General features: G+C 38.6%; 3 protein-coding genes across 4 annotated transcripts in view; all 3 read left to right on the top strand.

Annotated features, from left to right (window-relative positions):
* Window positions 1-5,453: 5,453 nt before the first annotated feature.
* Window positions 5,454-12,824, top strand: LOC107549971 (peroxisome proliferator-activated receptor delta-like). 2 transcript variants are annotated; one of them, XM_016231161.1, is made up of 8 exons: window positions 5,454-6,384; window positions 7,334-7,772; window positions 8,403-8,554; window positions 9,022-9,160; window positions 9,691-9,890; window positions 10,075-10,278; window positions 10,469-10,712; window positions 12,046-12,824. In XM_016231161.1, the coding sequence occupies exons 2-8, from the start codon at window positions 7,388-7,390 to the stop codon at window positions 12,291-12,293; spliced, it is 1,572 nt and encodes a 523-aa protein (XP_016086647.1). In that variant the 5' UTR covers window positions 5,454-6,384; window positions 7,334-7,387; the 3' UTR covers window positions 12,294-12,824. The 2 variants fall into 2 exon arrangements, with proteins under 2 accessions (XP_016086647.1, XP_016086645.1); XM_016231159.1 differs by lacking the exon at window positions 5,454-6,384 and adding an exon at window positions 6,975-7,234.
* A 1,074-nt stretch (window positions 12,825-13,898) lies between these two features.
* On the top strand, window positions 13,899-17,206 carry LOC107549970 (probable E3 ubiquitin-protein ligase makorin-1). Its single transcript, XM_016231158.1, is given in 9 exon segments — window positions 13,899-14,018; window positions 14,842-14,973; window positions 15,043-15,326; window positions 15,407-15,521; window positions 15,523-15,538; window positions 15,628-15,869; window positions 15,969-16,079; window positions 16,165-16,282; window positions 16,477-17,206. Coding segments are annotated over 9 exon segments (1,236 nt in total). The 5' UTR covers window positions 13,899-13,920; the 3' UTR covers window positions 16,597-17,206.
* A 92-nt stretch (window positions 17,207-17,298) lies between these two features.
* Window positions 17,299-20,202, top strand: part of fance (FA complementation group E) — a 9,904-nt gene continuing 7,000 nt past the window's right edge. Inside the window, exon 1 of the mRNA XM_016231157.1 lies at window positions 17,299-17,750. Coding sequence (XP_016086643.1) covers window positions 17,548-17,750 — 203 coding nt within the window. The 5' untranslated portion in view covers window positions 17,299-17,547. The remainder of the gene's footprint in view (window positions 17,751-20,202) is intronic.

The raw sequence follows: 20,202 nt of genomic DNA, 5'->3' as shown, positions 1-20,202 counted from the left end.
AATCGACTCGTTACAGACACTAATTGAGCACATGCACACCTCAGAGTGTGTTTAGAATGCAGGAGGGTGCCCTGCTTTAAAGACAACGAGTACTGTTGCGGTCCATGACGGCAAGAACACCCTCAACTTGTCAACATCTGGCAACACACAGGCTTCCGATGACAGCGGCTCAGATGTGGAGTTAACAGCTAAAGTCTGTCTACACTGGACGCGACAAAGCGAGTGTTAAAAATCATATTAAGACGCCATAAATAGAACGAGGCATCCGTTTACTGTCGGGGATGTGTCGTGTCGTGTCGCATCCAGTGCAAACAGTCACTGATTATAATGGTTTCTATTAGGGAGGCCGATACCGATAACAGAAAAAATGAGCATTTATCGGCCGATACCGATATGTCGTGCATCCCTAGTTTCTATAGTATTTTGTCACACTGCTCGCGTCCAATGTAAACACGGTACGCCTAGTTATCTATTGTGGTAATTTGCAGGTCGTGTCAAAAAGTTGTTGGTTTAGATAAATAGCTGTATTCTGTACGTTTGACTCGTGTACGATCATTTTCTTCCAAATACGATAATTTTGAGCTTCTGGTACGATACTTGGACATTTCCAATCTGGCAACACTGATTGGTAACGACGGTAACAAACATTTGGTTGTTATAGGGTAAATAGCAAACTAATATCAAAGTTCACGAGAAATTAACATTAAAAATCATTGTTATGTGTCAAATCTTTAGACTGTTATGCTTGGGCCTGAAATATCTTCCACTCTGATATTTATTTATTTATGCATGTATGTATTTATGTTTGTTTGTTCGCACGGACGTGTAACGGTTTTAACATGATTACTGCCAAATGTTCTCAGGCCTCACGTCCGTTTTCTCACCAAGTGTCAGTGACTTTTGTATGTAGGCCCTATGTTCGTGTTTTTTTGGTTGTTGTTTTTTTACAGTTAAGCAATATCAGAGGAAGAGGGCTGTTTTACCGAACATGAGATTGCAAATTTGAAATGTATTTATTTTATACAGTTCAGAAAGAAGTTGTTAATATTAAGTGACTTACATTTTAGACACAGTAGCCTGTTGTCTGTTTTGCTCTAACGTTATATCTCCAACGAAAATAGTTCAAAAGCAAGTAAGCAGAAACCTTGCGCATCTCCGAGCAGCACAGATGGTCGATTCCTCATTGATGACTAATTCAATAACGACTACTGGAGGTTTTAGTTTTATATATAAACTATATAACTACAGTTAAACATAATTTATTTTCCCAACATAACTTTTTAAAAATATTAATATTTTTTATATTTAATATTTTAATACATGTTAAAAATTTTATATTTAAAACATAAATTTTATAACATTATTTATGCAATTATAATTGTTTTAAGAGCATTCATGCCACCCTTGAACGGCATTAAACAGTCTGTGTAAATAAATCTGATGCCACTGAAGATGTTTATTCAAAATATCTTAAATGGCAGCTTACATTGTCGTGTTTGCAGTGCCATGGGTTCAGCACAGCCAAAAAAGGAAAAAGACTGCTACATGAAATGAGAGGTTTGAGGTTTTTCGAGCTGCATATTGCACAACCATTTTTTTTTAAATGTATGGTGCAATCACATTAAGGTTCTTAGCGGTTATGCACTAAAATATCTATATAAGTATGGTCATGTGGAATCTGAAAGCACCACAAATTTCTGCTGTATGGTACGCCTGTGACTCACAAACTAGAAACTACACATCATGATACATGCATGATATTGTGTGAAATATTTGATTTGTGTGAATTTTATTATGCTTTATGTTACAATAGGTGACAATAACATATTTCACATGTTATCAAAACAGCATTGCAAGCTACGGAACATGTTACCCGTTTCTGATGCAGAAAAGCTAGTTCATGCATGCATGACCTCAAGACTGGACTATTGTGCTGGACTAATGCACTGCTAGGTTGTTGTCCTGCATCTTGAATGAACAAGCTACAGGTAGTCCAAAATGCAGCTGCTGGAGTCCTTACCAGATCAAAAAAAATTATCAAGAAAAATATGATCATATTACCTCAATTTTACAGTCTCTGCACTTGCTATAGGTATACCTATTAAATTCTATAGATAGGCCTACAAAACATTACTACTTACTTATAAGGCCCTAAATGGTTTAACTCCTGTAACTAGTCTTCTATCATGCTACAATCCATCAGGTCGCAAAACTCTGACCCAAACTCTGGAATAGCCTTCCTGATAATGTTCGGGGTTCAGACACACTCTCTCTGTTTAAATCTAGATTAAAGACACATCTAATTAGCCAAGCATTCACATAATGTATCTCACAACCTTGTACTTGTTATATCTGATCAAATGCACATTAGCATTCTTTTGTTTGGGTTGAACAGCAGGAAAGCTATTTGTTCTCTGTTTGCTTCTCTTTTTCTGCTAAGGGATTGGCATCCCGAGGTAACTAGGAATTAGGCGAAACAAGCTTCGGTCTGGATCCAACCCTTGCAGAGATCTGAGATGACCGAACACCTGAGAAGAGATAATCCCAACCCCTCAGAGGACCTCAGATGATCCCAACCCTGAACCAACATACAGAACTCCAGATTATGCTATAAATTTGATCGCAACATATAATCATTGTGTTCACTGTCTGTTTGACTACATGTCATTAACATTTCTGCCATGTGGACATCACTTTGACATAGTCACCACTGATAAGCTACTTAAATATGAAGTAGTAACTTTAATACATTTTCTGTAAAGCTGCTTTGCAACGATTTGTATCGTGAAAAGCGCTCTACAAATAAACATTAATTGAATTGAAGTGCATGCTTAAATCCATTTAGACTGCGACTGCGCTGATCAAAGGCATGATGGGAAACGACTGACTGACATACAGCTTAATGCTCATTGGTTCAGACAACCGTGATGCTGCGTTCTCTTCTAAAATGTTTTATTTTTTTTCTGATTTCATGTGATTATGTATTTAAATTATGAATTAATCTTCCCAAACACAATAACAGTGCGATCTCTGTGAGATATGTGATTGTTGTCATATTTCCATAAAAATCTAAAATACATGTTTATATTAAAGTAAAAATAGATGATAAATACGCCTTTCGTATGGAAATAAATAGCAAGCACGTTGAGTGTCTTGTTCATCATATTTATTTTCATAAAAGCAATTATATCACGTTTATTGGCAACACAGCACATGAGTGTGAATAACGCGATATCTGCCTTTGATCTCGTTGGTATCTGTTCCACTTCGAGAGGTCAGAACTGTCCGTCTTGACTGCGCTTATTTCACTCCTCCCCTCACTGCAGCCGCCTACTCTCACCAACATTTCAGGCGAGGCGAGGCGCATCTCAAACAAGCCTAATATCTCCCTTGGTGATGCATGATTACATTTAACTTTAGTTCATCAGCTGTTTACTGTTAGACTCTGATCTAATGGCCCCATCTACAGGAGCACTTTGGAACTTATTATTAGTATTAATGTATTAAAATGAGCTTGTTTGTTATCATTTAACAATGTTTATTAACATACATGGAATTTTCCAGTAGATCAGAGCATAGAGTAACTAGCCCGTTTTGGAACGGTTTCATCCCTCGCGGGAAATAACATTTATGATTCATACAGCAGCATTAATATTCATCTATTTCCTACTGGCTGAATCTAGCCACCTTGTATTACCTAACATTCACGCCATGCTTTTAGCTGTCAAACACACAACCGCCTGTAAGACCTAGAAGCTGTCATTGGACAAACGCTTATCACGTGATTAGGCCATACATCAAATCCTACAGTCTATATCAAACCGCGGTGAGGGACATTTATTACACTCAAGCTGAAAAATCGACTATAGACGTGAATTGTTCTACGCGTATTTAGTTATATTCACATTTTTATATACAGTTTGAATACCGCTGTAATTGGTCAAATTGAGGTCGATAATTTGTTTTGCGCTTTATTCTCAGTGACCTCATGGACTACTGTGGGCCGAAGAGCGACCCCTTCAGGCGAAATAATCAAGAATACGCGCATCTTTTCTAGTTCCTTCACTTCTGTCAACCCTGACAACCGAGTAATCAAAGGGAATGCAATTACTAGACCAGATTGAGCAAAAATTGGTGTATGAATAACAGTGCGATGATCATCGCTTAATCCGTTTTCTGATTGGATTTTAAAACAGAATGTATATAACAGAAATATGAAATGAAAAAAGCCCGTATTTGGTATCTTAAACCTATGTAACTTAGCCGTAGTTATTTTACCGGGAGAAATCTGAAAGCGTTTAACGTTACAACAAAATAAAAAACAAAAACCTCAGTGACCTCATGGACTACTGTGGGCCGAAGAGCGACCCCTTCAGGCGAAATAATCAAGAATACGCGCATCTTTTCTAGTTCCTTCACTTCTGTCAACCCTGACAACCGAGTAATCAAAGGGAATGCAATTACTAGACCAGATTGAGCAAAAGTTGGTGTATGAATAACAGTGCGATGATCATCGCTTGATCCGTTTTCTGATTGGATTTTAAAACAGAATGTATATAACAGAAATATGAAATGAAAACTAAATCAGAGAATACTGTCAAGAGTCAGAAATAAATCATGTTTTCAGGAATACAATGTTATATAAAATAAATAAATTATATATGAATAAATCCCTCTGTAAAAACTTCAGAATAAAGCTAAGTACTACTGAAGTGGAGTTATTTAGGATATTATCAATGGTTTTTCCTGTGGTGTCTTGCCTTAAAAACAAGGATGAAGCAACTGAGAGGTGCAGACACTGGAATTCATGTCTGTCAAAACCTCCGCACACTGACTCATTTAGTTCCTCTGTGCGGGTCGCCTCTAGCATGCAGCTTCAGGACTATTCAGATAAGTTGAGAACCAGAACGACTGGTTGCTGACAAGTCTGAACAGTGGCTCAAAGCATTTCTGATCGCTTCATTTACTGTGCGTGCCATGTGTATAAGTTAACGTAAAGCCTGCACATATACGGTAGTGATGTGTTTTTTTCATGTTATCCAGTGTGGTTCAGTAACAACTGAGACGTTTTTTTTAAAAATTGCATTGTCTTAGTTTGTCACATTGATGTGGCTACTGCGTAATCCTCTTGTCAGAATCCACGGATTACAAACACAGTCTGTTTGGTCGGGGTCTCTATCCTCCATATGACCAAACACTCACATCTGTTATCAATGTTCTCCATGCTGAGAGCTATGATGGATGTGACCTTATTCATCCAATGTCTAATAGTTTTGTCCCTCATGTTGTTCCAAAATGGTATGCTTTACTGTACAACTGTGAACAATGAAAGTCAATGTGATTCGATGTTGTTTAGACTCCAGATTTCTTTAAAATATATATTTTTCTTTGTGTGTGTGTTCCCCAGAAGGTTTGGAAAGACTTGAGGGTGAATAAACGATGACAGGATTTTCATTTTTAGGTAAACTATCTCGTTAAGACATTCTATAAACACCTTGTAGTCTGAGGAAGTACACTGCTTAGTGCTTACCAGATGAAACACAATATATCTTGACCTTTGTGTTGACCGATTGTTTTTTTTGTTTGCTCATGCAAATGGGTCATCGTGAGTGAGTGCATGGATCTCTTCAGTATTTTACAAATAGCATTTATTCAGGTCTTAGTGTTTGACATGGCTCATTGCCCAGCTGTTGTTCTCAGTTAGGATGTAAGTTATGTGACCTGTGCTTAACATACATGGGCACAGTCAGTTCTGTGTCTCTTGAGGAAGGAAGATCACGATTATTCTTTCTCTTTTCATTCCGTTTTGATACACCATTCTTGTTTAGGTGACCTGATTATGTAGGTTTTATAACACCGAAGTCTTTTGCTAGATCTATTTCTATTGGTCATACAATCTTCCCACAGCTGCTTTCTTTTCAGGGTTATCTTATCTTTTTAAGTAAACAACCTAGCAGCGTCTCATAATGGATTTGTCACCTCTCACCCTGTATGTGTAGACTTAATATACCACAGACCTGTAATTGCTGATGGCACAGTTTGCATCTGACGCCCTCAAAAAGATAAAGGTTGTGTAATCGGAAGTGGTGAATGAATGAAAGGCCAAAAAAGACAAAAGCTACTTTCTGACTCTACATTTAAAGATTCTCTTTTCCTGAAAGCATTTGAGCCAGGCCTTAAAAAAGATTTACATTTCATGTGGCTAACAGAGTGCAACGGTAACCGCCCACTTTTTCAGCAGGCTTGGTTTTGCAGTATTTTCACATTCATTTTCTTCATAGGCATTTAAAAAAAAAGAGAGAGAGACCAACCAGCCAGCTCTGGAGCATAGACACTTTACAAACTGGAAGCACAAAAGAAGGCATTTAAGAGGCTTTTATAAGGGTATGATCTACTCATCAAAGGAAGCACTGCAATTGATGTAATTGAATCAAAATACCAAATACTGCAATATAAAACTATTAACTTGCATTTTTTTTTACATACATCTTTACATACACTACTGTTCAAAACTGTCAATTTTATGTATTTGAATGTCTCACCGAGGCTGCATTTATTTAATAAAAAAATACAGTTAAAATGAGCAGTAATAATATAGTAATGGTAATATTAGTAATAATATATAATAGTAATATTGTGAAATATTAATAAAATTTTATATATATATATATATATATATATGTCACATGGTCATTATTCTAATATGCTGATGTGCTCAAGAGACATTTCTTATTATTAGCAAAGTTGAAATTGTGTATATATTATTGCTTAACGTTTTAGTGGAAACTATGATGCATCAGGATACTTTTATTAATAGAAAAACCGCCTTCATTTGAAATCTTTTGTAATATTTTAAATGTTTTTACTGTCTCTTTTGATCAATTTAATGTGGTCTTGATGAAAAAGTTTTTGTTTGTTCAAACTCAGTATCTTTATGAGGAAAATTATTACATTTTTTTACATACACAACCCTCTTTTGCAGTATATGTTTTGAAATATCAGACTCAGCACATGAAAAATCTGTATTAAGAAATTGTTTTTTTTCCTGCAGTGTGAACAATGCCTTGCTGTGCTTTGAAAATCTTCATGATAATTTTTTTCCCTTTAATTTTATTTGAGTCAGCAGAGAGGTAACGGGGGTGAGGTGGAGTTAGGAATGATACGAGCAGTACTGGATCTCAGGTCAAACTCAGGTCATCCATGTAATCTCTGGAGCATGTGCACTACACACCAGGTCACTTCACCAGCGATGATGGTTATATTCTGATAGCGTGTTGTATTGAAGCACCATTGCAATAATTCACACCTGTTTACTTGTCTTTTGTCTTTTCAGAGGCAATGTCACGTGATGGATGGTTATGAGATTTAGCAGCTATACAGGAGAACCATGGAACAGGTTGAGCAACCTACCTCAGAAATTAAATGTGACGGCCCAGGAGATGTTGCAGCAGCCCAGGAGCCCCTCGTGTTCACAGGAGTTACGGAGGGCCAGTCGTCTCCGCGGTCAGACTTGAGCCCTGTCCAGATTCTTGAAGACTCAACATGGATGGAGTCTGCATCCTCAGACTGTGGAGGGATGTCAGACCTACAGGAGCCAAGCTCAGCATCGGGTGAGGAGGTGGAGGGCAGCGAGACGTCTGATGCCAAAGGATTAGAGGTCTCACTCAGCAGCAAGGGATCGTGGGGGGGCACTCTACAGAATGGAGATGGGAAACCACTGGAGAGTCCTCAACAGAATAGTGACACTCCTGTAACAGCTCAAATGTTTTCAGGTAAAACTGCGCTTACACATCAGAGCCAAGTATTATGACATCCTGACAGACATATTTTTAGGGTTAAGTGGGGTGAAAAAATCTGAATGTATCATATTTGATACATAGCTTTCAAAGGCTTCTACATCATTAATACAATCAGTGTATTTCTAAAAAAACAAATTTATGTTATTATTGATATTGAATATTTACTGTATTTATGGAACTATGCATACTTCATTTGTACTTTATATTTCATCATGTTTATATATATATATATATATATATATAATGGACAGCAAAACATAAATATATTTTATTAATAAAACTATATTTATTACTATTATATATGTTATTATATTAATGTAATTATTGTTTATATAGTATTTTTATGACTTATTCATGACCTGGTTTTATCCTTTGTTGGCTTTGAAAACAACATTAATAGGAGATTAAAATCAATAAATCAATAGTAAAATATAGAAGAGAATTGTTTTCTAACATTTCAATAGACATTCATTGTCAGGATTTCTGATGTTAAAATAAATGTAAATAAATAGTAATATTTTATCCATAAAATATATACTTTTGCAGTGCTCTGATAAGAGATGCTTTAAAACACTTCTTTCTGTGTCTGTCTCACATTTATAGATCCATTACAGACCCCCTCTCTCTCACTGTCAGACCAGTTACGGCTGGGTCGGGATGACCCCAGTAGTATGGGCCTGAACGTTGAGTGCCGCATATGTGGAGATAAAGCCTCAGGATTTCATTATGGAGTTCATGCTTGTGAAGGCTGCAAGGTAATTTTGCTGAACTTGTCCAAATTACTACAGTCAAGGTTTTTCACAAACCGTGGGTGGATTTGTGGCCTAAAATAAACAGACATCTATAATATACCAATATTAAAGGTGCCATAAGCAATACTATCTAACATAACACTGAAATAGATGTCTTGAGAAATCACATCTGGCTCTGTAAACAGCCAAAACTGCGGGGGGTTTTCAGACACCACAATCAGAAACCCGGTCTGCATGTGAATTGACATGATTTTGGAGGGTTTTTGTGTTTGAAGGGATGAGGCAGTCTAATTCAAGACTAATTTTAGCGAAATGACTGAAATCTCTTACAGCATCTTTAATAAAACCACTCTGTTTCACTGGGCTTCCTAATGCTTTAAAGTTACGTTTCTGTGGTGAAATAATTCAGCAATCCAAGCGCATATTTGCCTTGCTGTTTTTCAGTGAGCAACTGTCATCTTTTTTTAAAGGGGTTTTTCAGACGCACCATTCGTATGAAGCTGGAGTATGAGCGGTGTGAGCGTGCCTGTAAAGTCCAGAAAAAGAGCCGGAACAAATGCCAGTACTGTCGCTTCCAGAAGTGCCTGGCATTGGGCATGTCACATGATGGTGAGCAGCCTGCATACAACCACAATTTAAAGCATTCAGAATTTTGACTCATTTAATATGCAAACTGATTATAGAGGAATAATTCACCCAAAAATGAAAATTTGCTGAAAATGTACTCACCCTTAGGCCATATAGATGAGTTGCAAACAGCTGATAAAAACATCCAATTATCCATAAGTAATCCACACGGTGCCAGTTCATCAGTTAACGTCCTGTGAAGTGAAAACCTGTGTGTTTGTTAGAAACATATCCATCATTAGTGTGCTCAACTTTACACCACTGTTTTATCAGCTGTTTGAATTCTCATTCTGACGGCACCCATTCATTTTGTCTTTTCCGATGATGAAACAAACTCATCAGCATATTAGAGGGTCTGAGGGTGGGTACATTTTCAGAAAATTTTCAACAGTTCATTTAATAGTCATAATCAGCAACTAATATTCCAGTGTTTATAAATTGTTGCTTTATTTTGAAATGTGTGCTGAGTTATGTTGTGATAAAGGGAGCTTGTTTTTGTTTCTTTGCCTCAGCGATCAGGTACGGACGTATGCCAGAGGCGGAGAAGAAGAAGCTAGTGGCAGGGCTCCTCGCTGGGGAGAAACTGCAAAGCTCTAGTGGAGCTGACCTCAAAACACTGGCCAAGCATGTCAACACATCCTACCTGAGGAACCTCAACATGACCAAGAAAAAAGCACGGAGCATCCTCACGGGCAAGACGAGTTGCACATCGGTATGCGCTCTGCTTTTAGTGAGATGCCACTGACAATTTCAGTTTTCTCAAAGTCTAAGGATGCATGTTATTGAAGTTCCGGCAGATACGGCAGATTGTTTGTTTATTTATTTGTACACAAAATAGTATATGATTGATTTGTAGTTATTCCAGATGTTTTTAATTGTTCTCATTTCATCTCCAGCCTTTTGTGATCCATGATATGGACTCACTGTGGCAGGCAGAAAACGGGCTGGTCTGGAACCAGCTTAATGGAGCACCACCCAACAAAGAGATCGGGGTCCATGTCTTCTACCGCTGCCAGTGCACTACAGTTGAAACTGTGCGAGAGCTCACAGAGTTTGCCAAAAACATCCCTGGCTTTGTGGATCTATTCCTTAATGATCAGGTGAGAATGATCCATGTTACTTTACTACCTTGTAAACCGTTAAATCTATTGTTAGTGGTTTATTCTTTTCAAGTAGTGACTGCTAGGATTGATGTTTTTTTTCCCCCTCATTAGTTAAAAATGTATTATACATTAATTAAATATTGATGCATATTCTTCCACTAAATTCATCACCCACTTTTCCTCTCAGGTAACGCTGTTAAAATATGGAGTCCATGAGGCCATATTTGCCATGCTCCCATCGCTCATGAATAAAGACGGGCTGCTGGTGGCCAATGGGAAGGGCTTTGTGACGAGAGAGTTCCTGCGTAGTCTACGCAAACCTTTCAGCGAGATCATGGAGCCCAAATTTGAGTTTGCGGTGAAATTCAATGCCTTGGAGCTGGATGACAGTGACCTGGCTCTGTTTGTGGCAGCCATCATACTGTGTGGAGGTAAGGCCGTGGTGTTTGTTTGATCAGTATGTTTTCAAATGTCCCTTGTTGTTGTTCATATTCTTTACATCCACAAATGAGAACCGCATTTGCGACCAAAAATATTAATTTGCGAGTTAACTTTTTGCTGAGGTCGCCACTGGTGACTATATAAGTGTACATGTTATGACTTAAAAATGTGCCTTTTTTCCGGATTGTTTTAAGATCACATCTTTTGTTATGTTGACGTAATAAAGCGAGACCATGCGCATCAAAGTTTTAGTGGAAAAAAAGAGTTTCAAACAGTCCTCATCTCTGCCGAGCGCCATCGACGGCACATCTGCTAAAAGCAGCTCCAGTTGTGCAGCATGAGAGAGAGATCGAAAATGACGGAGACATGCGAAGTACAAGTGCAGAAAAGCAGAATCTATTTCATGCACAACTTGAACAAACTACAACAGGTAAAGCTGTCAGCTGTGTGGATATTATTATTCTCATTTATAATCGATATGGCTTTTTGTTTTCAAGATCTTTAATCTATGCTGTTCTGTTAATGTGTGAACTTCATATTATTTGTAGTGCACTTGCCGTACAATAAATCGCATTAAGCTTTGTTACTTTTTAATAAACAAAGTAAGGTAACGGCTTTAAAATCCTGCCAAATTCATAATGAAATTCAAACAATAAATAAGTTTTGGCTCTCCTTAATGTAGCATGATCAATATCGCTTTAGCGCGTCTTAAGTGGCACGTGAACTTATCATATCTTTCTCTTTACTACTATAACATGAATGAACATCAAAAAGTATTTTATAAGATAGCCTACAGTACAACTTACTCAAATGTCTCATGTAATCGCTCATTCAGTGTTTCAAACTGCGGAAAAAAAACAATGCCACGTAACAATCATTTACCTCAGATTAACCATTCTGCGTCCATATCATCAGTCAGCTAGAAAAAATAAATATAAAGAGGTTGATGTTGACATTATGGTCCATGACATTGCCACAGATTCTGTGTAATAAACAAGTCTTTGACTGTATATAGTTCTCAAGTTGGAAAAGACGTTTAGTTCACACTTTGTGAACCTTAGTTCCCAGGACATCTACAAGATGGATTAAAATGCTGATAAAGACATAAAAAGATGAGACATAAACACATGACAGTATGACTGTGTTAAATAAATAAATAAATAAAACACGTTTATTCTGTGGCACCTAAAAAAATAATTTGGCGCCTAGTTTTGTTTCTTATAGGAGCCAATGGCTCCTTCAGTTTATTTTTTGTCTGGAGCCCTGTCAGGAAAATAGCTAAAGAAGAAAATGGAAGCTAAACATTGTTTCTCTTTGCTCTAGATCGTCCTGGGCTGATGAACGTGAAGCAAGTTGAACAGATGCAGGATGGCATCCTGCAAGCTCTGGACCAACATCTTCAGGTGCACCACCCTGACTCTCCTCATCTGTTCCCCAAACTGCTCCAGAAGATGGCTGACCTCAGACAGCTGGTCACAGAGAACGCCCAGCTGGTTCAGATGATCAAAAAGACTGAATCTGAGACCTCCCTCCACCCGCTTTTACAGGAGATCTATAAAGACATGTACTGACGTGCAAGGACCTGACTGAAGAAGGGACTTCAGTTTCCCTCCTGAACGGAGAGAGTGCACACATCTTAATGGCGCTGCGGTGCCCTTGGTTTTTTTTAAATGAATTTTTGTAAAGGACTTTTACAATTATTGACTTTGAATACTGACATTTTCTCTGATTTTTGCGGAGTGTTTTTTATTTAAAACTCAAGGACGCAGAACATCTAGTCACCGTTTACTACTACGACCGTCATGTTATTCTTTATTTGCTTGATGAGGGCTAACACCTTTACAAGTTGTCTTTTCCATCATGGTTTTTGGTTTGCAAGTGATATCTAGTATGTTTCTTTGAGGAGATCAGAGCACAGTCAAGCTCTTGTAATGCCACTTACTGTATGTGTTTGTAGGGCTTTTATTTTGTAGTTCTTTTTTCCTCTGTTTGATTTTGCACTTTTACTAAAGTAAAAGGTAGACTCCACACAAAACTGTACAGCAGTCGGTTATATTATTTTGGAATTATGTTACTTTGTCGAGGGTGTTGTTTTCAGCGTCAGCTGCATCACTTATGGTTTACCAAACTAATTAAGTGTGTGAAAAATTATTAAACATTTTAATAATAAACAGTTGGAGTCAATGAATAACCGTTTATAGCCGGTGCAATCTTGGATTTCACGAGTAATTTAAATGTTGCAAGGCATAGTAACGAATCGTTCTTTTCGAATCTTTTCAATGAATCAGATTCATTTGTGAGTCGAATTGAATCAGTCCGTTCGGATCTCGAGTCATATTGAACAGAGAACCGATTTATCAGAGCTTATTTTAATAAATTGTATATTATTATATTTAGTTATATTTATCATTATATTTAGTATTCATTATTTAGGTTCATGGACATATAAAATTACAACAGACACTCATAATAAAAATTAATATGAAGGAAAGTATCGCGTTATGACGCAATTGCTCCATACAAGAATCGCTAAATTGATCATCTGAACCTATTTGTACTGTTTTCCAAAAACAAAACAAAATAACACCTAGAGGAAAATTCTTTTGGAACTCTATTATTGATAATATTAATGGGAAGACTGCTTGGTTAATTCCCTTTAAATATTGTATCAATAACAAAACTAAAAAAATACATTTTAAAATGTTGCATACCATCTACCCTGTTAAATCGATAATTTCAAGATACTCTGATATTGATGATTTAAGCTCCTTTTGTAAAAATGATAATTTATTCATATTGCTGGCAACATTTTATATACATAAACAAAAATGCTTAAATTCATCCCCAATATTTAAGGTATTTTTAGTGGAATTTGATTGTTTTATATCTTCTCTGAAATTGTTAAAAAACAAAAAGTCATTAACATGTTTAAAATATTATGACATTATTTTCAGTTCCCGTTACTAATTAATGTCACACTTTGTATAGCACTGACTGTCTTATGCTATGCTCTGTTTGTTATTTGTTCTATTTTCATTAATAAAAAATATATAAAAAAATTTGATAATCTGATTGTGTTCGAAAGAACTGTTTGCTGGAATTGATTCGGACCCTCACTGGGCATCACGTTTTAAGATGCCTCCCTGTCAATCACACGGCCAAATGGGGAGGCCCCGCCCAACAATTATAAAAGTGTGCATGCCATTAGCCATCCATCAGGCAAAGAGGGACAAGCGCAAGATGGAAAGGGACGCACAATCATCCAAAGGCCCAGGAGACAGCAGTGCAGTTTGTAGGTGGGTATATACTTCAGCTCTTAGCATTTGCACTAGTGTGCAGATCAGTAGTTGTTGGTTTGTTGCAGTGCCACCAAGCAAACAATTAGGGGGAAGAGATATGTTATGACAAAGATCTGAGTTTATATAAATTGTGAGAACCAAGTCTCGTTTGTATAGATGTCACCCTCCAAACTCGCTGTTTATTCTATAGAAAAGTCACGGGCGTCCCTGGTTGGTCAGCGCGCGTTCTGCGTGACGTGGGTCTCCAGCGCTTCACTCTCTCTCACCAACTCCTCGATCCGTTTACTCACTCCAACAACTGCATTAAAGCAAGTTCTTTGGAGGATCTAAAAATGGATCGGTATCGCACACCTTGTAGACAGTCGAGAAAAGGCAGCTCAAACGTGGAAAGAGAAGTCTGCAGGTAGTTCCGTGTTTTTGACTGGACGAAAAGTTCGTTTTTTAGCCCCGATCATCTGTTTGAAAGTGACTTTTTTCCCCCCCCCCTGCTTTAACGTTTCTCGGCGCAGATATTTACATCCGGTTACGGCAGCGAGCGATTTGTTTTTGTTTTTGTAGAAAGATTAGTGCAGACTTCTTATACGTTACTTTGAACTGCAACGTAGTTTAAGACGGTTCCCAGATTTGTTAGTTCTTAGTTGTGAAGTCCTACAGTTTCCGTGTACAACCGTAGTCAATAACATGAACTAATGCTCGAGGGTTCAAACCTGCTACGTTACGATTTCCTCTTTTTGATTAAGTGTTGCAAGTTTTCAAAAACTTGTGAAAGATGTGCTGCGGTTGTCAACAAATGTATGTAATTGGCGTATTGTTTTTGCAGGCAGTTCATCAATGGGTCTTGTCGCTATGGTCCAAGCTGTTACTATCTACACGAGTTTCCTGCATTACCGTCGTTTCGAGTTCAGTGTAGGTACTTCCAGAAAGGTGGCTGCTGGTTTGGTGACCGTTGCAGGTAGGGAGCCAGCTGGCCCTTTTTGAACGTGCATTTAGAAGAGCGGTTTACGAGTTGTATGTCTTGCAGGTATCTCCATGTTCCTCAAGCGGGTGAAGGTTCTTCAGGGAGCAGCAGACGCGGTTCAGCGCCTGCGGTGTTCCCCTCAGCGCTGGCGGGACGTTCTCTGGCTGATCGTCGAGGATCTGAGCCCTCTCTCCTCCCACCTCAAGGAGCGTACAGCCTGACTCGAAGGGGTTCAGAGCCTCTGGTCACAAGCATGAGCGTGCTGCAGCAGAACTTTGAGCGCTTGACTACAGGCATTGCAGAGGAGGAAGAGTTTGGGGTTGTGGAAGATGGACCTCCCCAGCAGGGTATTACTGCTTATTCATGCTTTTCTTTGAAACTACACCTCGCATTGTCCTTTTATGAATTGAATTGTTGTCCTCTTCAGATGCAACCAGACCACTACAACAAATCAGTGCTACAGACTCCAGTTCTTCAGATAACCACAGTTCTGCAGCTTTTGTACCTGGAGCAGCACCTGCCGAAATCCAAAAAGTAACTATCTGAAGCCGAAACACTGGTCTAAAACACTACACATTTCTGTAGCTCCTAGATGACGCTATCTGGGTTTCATCGGCCTGGGTTTAATGACGTGTTATTGGATTATAGGTGACTGGTTCACCAGAGAGACCAGATCAGGGTGGCGCTGCAGTATCGACGGAGCTGCAGCATTCAAGGGCTTTTGACCAAAGCAAAGATGTGGCCTGTGGCATCTGCATGGACAAAATTTCTGAGAAATCCACCTCTCAGGAACGGCGTTATGGCATCCTACCTAACTGCAATCATGCTTTCTGCATCAGCTGCATTGTTACATGGCGGAAAACCAAGGCCTTCCAGGAGGATGTCATCAAGTGAGTTTAATTTTATTTTTTTTACCCTCATATACAGCTTTATATGTGCAAAAAGGATATGTATGTTCATTTATTATTATTTATTTATTTTTTAAATAGGGGATGTCCACAGTGCAGAGTGAAATCCTCCTTTTACATTCCCAGCAAGCACTGGGTCTGTGATGGAGAGGAAAAGGCATCATTGATAGCCGCATTCAAAGAAAGAAGCAGGTTAGAATGTTTCGCATTCATGCTGTCAAATCTTTTGTAATGGTTTATTTGATCCTTTACGTTGATTCTGGAATTGTTTCTCTAGTAAGTTAAAGTGCACTTTCTTCATGCGTCACGGATGCTGCCCCTTTAAATCGGAGTGTATCTACAGCCATGACATGCCCCCTAATCACACACACCGTCGCAGGCGCTCGGCACCCAGGGTAACGTTTGCATTGAACTAATTTTTTTACTTTATATTTTGTGCATTGATGTCCCATGTTTGTAAACTGCAGGTTTTTTTTTTTTTTTTTTTTGGGGGGGGGGGGGGGAGAATGGTTCACTATTCTGTATTGTAGTGTTAAGCTTGCTGTATTGAACAATATCAGTTAGCCATTTTAATCTGATTTGTTTTCAGCACACAGCTGAGATGTTGGAGGATTTGGGCATTGATGGCATCCAACTTTGGAGCTACATTTTTGCCCTAACTCTGTTGGATGAGGATGATGATGACCTTCTGGATTTTCTTGATGACTAAGGACCTTCTAGTCATGTATATGTTGGCTTAGCCTTGAGTGAGCTTTGCTTATCTTCTGCACTGAAATTTAATTCTCTTTTTAGGGTTGGCTTTACTTTAGCTAGCCCTAAATGTTTGGCCAATTCTTTAGCCATGTAGATTTACTTTTTTTGTGTATGAGTGAGTCTTTTGCCTTTAGTTTAAGGGAGTGGGTGGGAGGGGGAAAAAGTTTGAATGCTCAAATCTCAAATTGAGTATCTCTTCAGGTTGTGTTGGGGAGAGACTAGGGCCAAAAGTTAATGTTAACAGAATGCATGGTCACTTATTCAGCTTGCTCTTCACTTGTTGATCGTTTAGTACCTCCATCTGTGCCGATTCCTGATTGTACCCTTTTGTCTGATACCTTTATATGAAATCAGTTTTTAATTTTGTATACTTTGTGTAGTAGTTTATAATATTGCCGGTATTTTGCAAAACACTAAATGTGCAACCTGTCAGCAGGCTTTTGTATTGTTCTCCTCAGCAGTGTTAACAGGTTATACCAGGACTTGATGTCACATTTTATGACTTTTAGTACGTTTATATTCAAAGAAGAGCGAAAATTAAAAAAAAAGTTCCACTGTTTGCCTTACCTGATCCTCTCAGTCTCTTTAATTTGAATGTGGGCTGCCAGTAATTGTAGCCACAGATGCTTTAAGAAAACACTACAGCAAAATTGGTTCAGAAAGTCGCCAGAGGGCTCCTCTATTGTAATTCCGCTCCAAACCTGCAGGGGTCTTCAGTGTACAATAAGCGTTTGTTTGGAGCCATATAAAGAACCGATTCGAAACTTGGTACACAACTTCCTACATGAGCGGAGCTGACAAATCGTTTTGATGATCTATATTTCTACTGTGTCTGGGACCTCTACGCCTATCACTTTGAATTGACCGTAGTAGCAGGCTTCAGCGATACTGTGACTGAGGTCTAGTGATGGATCTGAAAGCTGTGTTGCAGCGTTTTGACGGACGGTCCCGGTTGCTGGTTCATTCGTTGCATTCAGGAGCAGCCGGGGCGAGCAATGCGCAAACAGTTTTCAATAAACAGCGCAGATCTGATCCAGATGTCACGCTAAATCCGTTTTTAGAAACTTTGTGCCAACAAGAAGCATGTGTGCGCGAGGACTCTCTCGTTCTGTAAGTAAACCGATCCTAATTCTGTTGAGAATAACTGTCACCTGGCAAACAGTCATAATTATGAAATATTTTAATTCACAATAGTATATTTTATTTTTGGACTTTGACAAGTAACTGCCTAGTGCATTAAAAAGCTGTCTGAGGTTTAATGTAAATAAAAGGCTTAACTCGACTGCTCTGCTGTCATATGTCATTATTCTAAAATAACGTGATTACATTTTTTTTTGTAAATGACTCTTAAAAACCAGTACATTTAGAAATGACCATTTATATCAGGGGCGTTTCGAGGAGGCAACGGAGGCAGTGTCTCAAAGTTGGATGAGAAAATAATCGATATTACAAAAATAAAACCGCGCAAATATGACTAAATATCAGTGGCGGCTCGTCGGGGGAGGCCCATAATTTTAAGGTGAAAATGGGAGGAGGACGACTTAATGTTAATAAAATTCACAATTAATTTCAGTTCATGTCTCAGAATGTTTCTTTTTTGTTCGTAATTTCACAGATGTAATACCATAACATGTTAATGATGTTGGAAAGCGCCGCTTTTCTATCGCGAATGTGCCGAATCTGCTGAGGTAATTGCAACCGCTAGGTTATAGAGAAGGGGAGGGGGAGGCCAGGGGAGCGCGGAGCTCTCGTGCCTCCGTTGGTAAAAACAATTAGCCAATCACCATCGAGTGTTCACTTTCAGCGCAGAGGAGTGTTGAGAAAAGAAACCTCGCAAGGGAGGCTAGCCTCCCTTCTGATATCAACCAATCATCACAGAGACAACTTACCTGATATTAGTTTGAACGTCTGCCGCTGCTCTGATAATGTACCAAGTACTTATGAGTAGCGATATTGAATATTTGATTGCCAACAGATTTACCAAGCTGTCATTCAAACAGTATATATACAAATTTAGGGAAAACAGCCTAAGCTGGATATAGGCTAACGTTACAGCAGTCGGCTTAATTAAATGGCGCAACAGGCAGCTCTCTTTTAACACAGACTTTTAAGAAGGGATGGATGTTTGCTTCAAGTGATAGGCCAGGTAAGTGAAATTATATTATCTTGCTGTATGCATGTCGTTTTCTTTACGTTTTCTGACTAAAAGCAACCAAAAAGCCATTTTAAAGTGGTTAAGCAATAATAATAATAATCGGCAGGGATCCCAGACCAATACAATTAGTGTGCTTCCTCTATTTTAAAACCCAGGAGCCGCTAAATATGATATTAAAAGTCTAAAAGGCACTCGTTTTTATAAAGTAACACTGTCCAACAGCGACACCTGCAGGTAAAGTTACAGCGGAGGCTTGCCTCCCTTCGGTCCATAGACTTTATACAGCAAGGCTGTCCAAACTCGGTCCTGGAGGGATGGTGTCCTGCAGAGTTTAGCTCCAACTTGCCTCAACACACCTGACTGGAAGTTTCTATGCCTAGTAAGAGCTTGATTAGCTGGTTCAGGTGTGTTTAATTAGTGTTGGAGCTAAACTCTGCAGAACACCGGCCCTCCAGGACCGAGTTTGGACAGCCCTGTTCTACAGAGACCCTAAGCAGGGTTCCTCAAATCTTGCCCTGGAGGGCCAATGCGCTGCAGAGTTTAGCTCCAACCCTGACCAAACTCACTTACCTGTGATTTTCTAATGATCCTGAAGACATTGATTAGCATGCTCAGGTGTGTTTGATTAGGGTTAGAGCTAAACTCTGCAGGAAAGTTGATCTCGTGGGCAGGGCCCCCCCTGCCAACAAGCTTGGCCCCCCCTACATTTGGAATCATATCACACCAAACAATTTTGGGTGAAATGCCCAGTTTGTCCTGTAAACTATGCATATAAAAAAAGAAAGACATCTCCAGCAGCTAAATTCAAATCTGCGTTCGCTGGCTGGCACATAGCCAGAGACACACACGTTTTTAAAGCGCTGCACATTATAACCAATCCCATACTATTATGTTGAGTTTATTAATACAAAGACCAATCAGAGGCGTTCAGATGAGTCACCGCTGAAACACGCTGTTTCGTCAGTGCGCGCGCTGGCTGACTGAAATCTCTGGCTAATTATCTCGACAGAAACAACAAAGTGAAGATGTACGAATGTAAGTAATATATTAATTTTACAGTGTAAACAGCTTTAGAGATTATTATGGGAGTTTGAGAGTGCTTGAATTTGCTGGACTGAAGTGAAAATGTTCTTTGATAGTGTAAATGTTCTTTGCTCTCTTTTTGTACAATGAAAGTGTTATAGGCTAATTAGTAACTTACTATGTTTTTATTAACTTCACATTAAATACAAAGTCAGTCGTATTAAATATATTTAATGGTATGACACCATATCTGGTACTTAAGTAACATTTTTATGCAAAGTTAATAGATACATTTTTATGCAAAGTTAATAGATTAATACTATTAGGCTACTTTACTAGAGAACTAACATAATCTATAAAGGTGCAAAATGCATTTACTTGCAC

The sequence above is a fragment of the Sinocyclocheilus grahami genome, unplaced genomic scaffold (assembly GCF_001515645.1).
Source record: "Sinocyclocheilus grahami isolate Dianchi unplaced genomic scaffold, SAMN03320097.WGS_v1.1 scaffold384.1, whole genome shotgun sequence".
In the NCBI taxonomy this organism is placed as follows: Eukaryota; Metazoa; Chordata; class Actinopteri; order Cypriniformes; family Cyprinidae; genus Sinocyclocheilus; species Sinocyclocheilus grahami.
Note: the sequence above shows the minus strand (reverse complement) of the source record. Positions and strands in the feature narration are given on the sequence as shown.